Raw genomic sequence first — 3,584 nt, forward strand, 5'->3', positions numbered from 1 at the left:
GCAGGAATCTGTCTAGTTGTGGTTTTTGTCACTATGCCTGGGGCTGTTGAGAAGCGCTGCCCCGACACAAATCACCCGTCCCTGCTTGGGAGAGAAGCCCACAAGCCCACGGCATAGAGAAGTGGCACATCCCGTGTCTGTCCTCAGGGGTATTTTGTTCCCTTTCCAAACACCTCTGCAGAAAGGAAATCTCTGGGGAGGGCAGAGGATCTGTTCAAGCCTTGTCCCATGGGGCTGCTGGGGCCTAAAGCTGTTCCCAAAAGAGAGGGGAAGGCACCAGCTTTCCTTGAGTTGTGTGTCAGGAAACTGAAGCCCCCTAGACCCAACTTACCTAGGTGCTCTGGGAGTATCACTTGGGGCCAGTACTGCCTGAAAAATTTCTCTACAGTTTTTATACAGGTTTTTTTATAGGAATGTTTGTGGCTTTACAAAAACATGGGGAACAGTGCAGCAGATTTCCCTTCCCTTCTGCTTCATGCATCTTTTCCTGTGATAGCTGCCTCCAGTTTTCAGCAGGGGGTGGGTTTGTGGCAGACTGCAATAAGCAGAGCCTGATAGAAGACCTTGGCATCCCTGGTCATCTGGTGCTGGGTGGCAGCAGAGGTGGACATGCAGTGCCCTGCACTTGGCATGAAGGGTGAATGCTTCTCTGGTGCCTTTTTGTTGATGCAGAAACAATTTTTAGAAACAGTTTTTTATGTTACTCAACTCCCAGTCCCAGAACTTGTCTTCAGGTGTTTCTCCTTACCTTCTCTAACTCCTCCACAGCTCCTGCAGGATTGGGAGGCACTAGTTTAGGGTGCAAGTCTCCCAGCTTTGTTATCGTTGCTATTCTGAGCAGTTTGACTTGCAGGTGTTGAATTGCCTGTGACTTTCCAGGAGTGGGAGGTGGATTTGGGACAGGGAGAGAACGGTTCGCCCTCTTTCTCTCTGCCCTTCCTGTTGCATCTCTCCAAAGAAGTGCAGAGTGATTGCCCTATCACATGTGCATAAGTGGAAGCCAGCATTTGGCAAGTGGGCATTGCTGTCCCTCCATGTGTACGGCCGGCATGTTCTCTGTGTTGGCAGCTCGAAGCATTTAGATACCGGCAGCCATCCAAACCCATCCTGTCCCAATCAAGCCTGTACTGCCCAGCTCCTGCAAACTTGGACTGTTTTGCAAGAAGCTTTACATGTATCCAGTTCTTGCAGAGAGGCATGAGCTCCTTCAAAATGAGAGGAGAAGGATAGGGGCTTGTGGTTTCCCTTTGCACAGAGTCTTTTGGCATCTGGGAGGGCCATTTCACGTGCTGCAGTAATTGAACACAGGTAATGCTAGTCCTGGAGTTGCCTGGCTTCAAAGAGATGGAAACTGGGGCCAGGAGAAACCTGTCTCCCAGCAAAGCCTGTTCGCAGTGGGAATTGTGGTCTGTAGCTGTGGACAAAAGCATGGGGACCAGAAGGTGTTTGCCTACCTCCCCCACTTTATTTGGGGAATAGCTGGTGGATACCCAGCTGCAATAGCCAGTACTGTCCTACTGGCTGGGGTGTCCCTTGCTTCCTGGAGTCAGTGGTTGGAGGGGGGGCTCATTGTTTGAGGGGAAGAGGTTGCTCTCAAGAGTGTCTGATCCGTGTAGGGGATGCTCTGGTGGCAGCAACTTCAGCTTTGACAGGTACCCTAAGTGCAGAACAGCTCTTGATTTGTACACATTTTGATTGCTCATTGCCAAGTTCATGAGCTTACCAGTGATCATGTTTTGGGGGAGTAGATTGCCTCTTCCTGATTTTTTTCCCCCTCTTCTGTGGCTCTCATGCTCTCTTCCTTGTCAAGTTTTTTTCCTAAAATACAGAAACTCCTTGCCTGTGGCAACCTCTGAGTTACCTTGCATTTCTCCAGGTCTGCGTGCAGCACATGGGCAGTTCTGTGCTTCAGTAGAATGGGAGGCAAGGCTTTGGGAAAGCAGTGATGCTGAGGTTTCACTTTGTCACTATTGCTAGTGTGAGCCCTGGGGGCTGGGCTGCAGGGAGTACTGGCTGGGCCAGGAGCTGGGAGAAGCTGTTGGGCTGAAACCCAGGTAGTGAATAGCACGAAGTACCAAGGGTCCTAGCATGGCTGGTATGTCTCTGGCCCCTCCAGAGTGAGGGATCTTTGCCCTGTTTTTTCTACACTGTTCAAAAATTTGCTGTCCATCTGTCCCTACAACTTTTTTTATATGTGTGTGTATATACTGTAACTTTTCGGTTTGTGGGTGGGAGGAAATTGTTTTATGGATTATGTGAAGAAAGTCTTATTTATCCACATGGAGTTCAGAGTAGGGATGCTTTGTGATATGAGATGCAACTGGTGGTGGGGAAGTTCCCCAGGGAACATACCTGCTGTCTGAAAACCCTGTTCCAGGGCTTCTGAGCATCTGTTACCTAATAAAGATGAATGTTACCACCACCTCCCACCTGCCCTCTTTCTCTTAGCTCTATTCATCCCACCCAGCAGCTGCTCTTAAGCAGAGGTGAGCTTGAAAAGTCCTTTAGAGACATAAAACCTCAGAGGCGCCTCATGAAGCTGTCAGTCCTTTGTCCGGATGACCTAGAGAACAGAATGGTACCGTTTGCAGTGAAAGTCCCTTGGAGGAGCAAGTGTGGTGTCTCCATGCTCCTCTGGAAGCAGCTCAAGAGGATGATGGCTCGAGCAGAGCCAAGCAAGGTGGAGCTGGGCCAGAAGCCTGCAATTTTAGGAGCTTCTCTAGGGGAGGAAGGCTGTTACCTGACCTTGCTTTAGAACAATGTCCTTTCGCTCCATCTCTTTGTTTCTCTGCTCCCTCTGGTAAAACTCTGTCAGAAGCATTAAACTTCAGACAGAGGAGATCTGTTTTTTGTGCAGCTGCTTGAAGGGTTTTGCAGCTGGCCCTGTAAGCTGTGTTCCCACCACGTCCCCCATTGTGGGGGGTTCCCCGGACCCTGTGGGGGAGCAGGCTTTGAGCCCTGCTGCCCCGGGGGAAGGTTTTGTGAGCAGTGTGAAGTTCCCCAGCCAATTCATGCCAAGGCCATACAGTTTAATGTGTTATTTATTGACAAGGTGGAGGCTGGGGCAGTGGGGCAGGGAGGAGGCTGGGGAGGGCAGGGGGCTGCTCAGGCTGTGCAGAGGCGGTGCTTTGAGTCAATTTGTCTTCCCCGCACCTCGCCAGAGGAGCCAGGTGGGGGTGCCTGGCCCCAGCAGGATCTGTTCCCAGTCTGTCCAGCATTGGCCCCCATCCCCTGAGCAGGGTATGGCCAGTGTGTCCCTGGCTCAGCCTCTTCCGGACGTGAGCTGAGAACGCCTGAAACTTGTCCGGCTGAGTCCCCAGTGCCTCCTCGATGGTGAAGTGCAGCTGGCAGTGCCCATCCCTGGGGCCAGGAAGGACGGCGCGTCTCCCGCTCTGGCCAGCGTCGCGGTGTAAGTCCTGTGGTGTTCTCCTCCTCCTGTGGGCTGCCTCCGATGGCCGCACCCCCCTCGTGAGGGGCAGCCCCAGTCCCCGCTGGCACTGGCCGTCAGACGGTGACCTCGGTCTTGCTGTTGGTGGCCAGGTGCCGAGAGTGCTGCCCGTACAGCGAGGCGGAGGGGCCGAAGG

The 3,584-nt window shown here is 52.6% G+C and overlaps 1 protein-coding gene across 1 annotated transcript in view; it reads right to left on the bottom strand.

Annotated features, from left to right (window-relative positions):
* Nucleotides 1-3,044: 3,044 nt before the first annotated feature.
* Nucleotides 3,045-3,584, bottom strand: part of SHISA8 (shisa family member 8) — a gene marked incomplete at its 5' end in the record, with an annotated part of 8,936 nt that continues 8,396 nt past the window's right edge. Inside the window, one exon of the mRNA XM_031057765.1 lies at nt 3,045-3,584. This exon is cut by the window's right edge and continues 117 nt beyond it. Within this exon, the coding sequence (XP_030913625.1) occupies nt 3,505-3,584 (80 nt within the window).

This window comes from Geospiza fortis, unplaced genomic scaffold (genome assembly GCF_000277835.1).
Source record: "Geospiza fortis unplaced genomic scaffold, GeoFor_1.0 scaffold173, whole genome shotgun sequence".
NCBI classification, from domain to species: Eukaryota; Metazoa; Chordata; class Aves; order Passeriformes; family Thraupidae; genus Geospiza; species Geospiza fortis.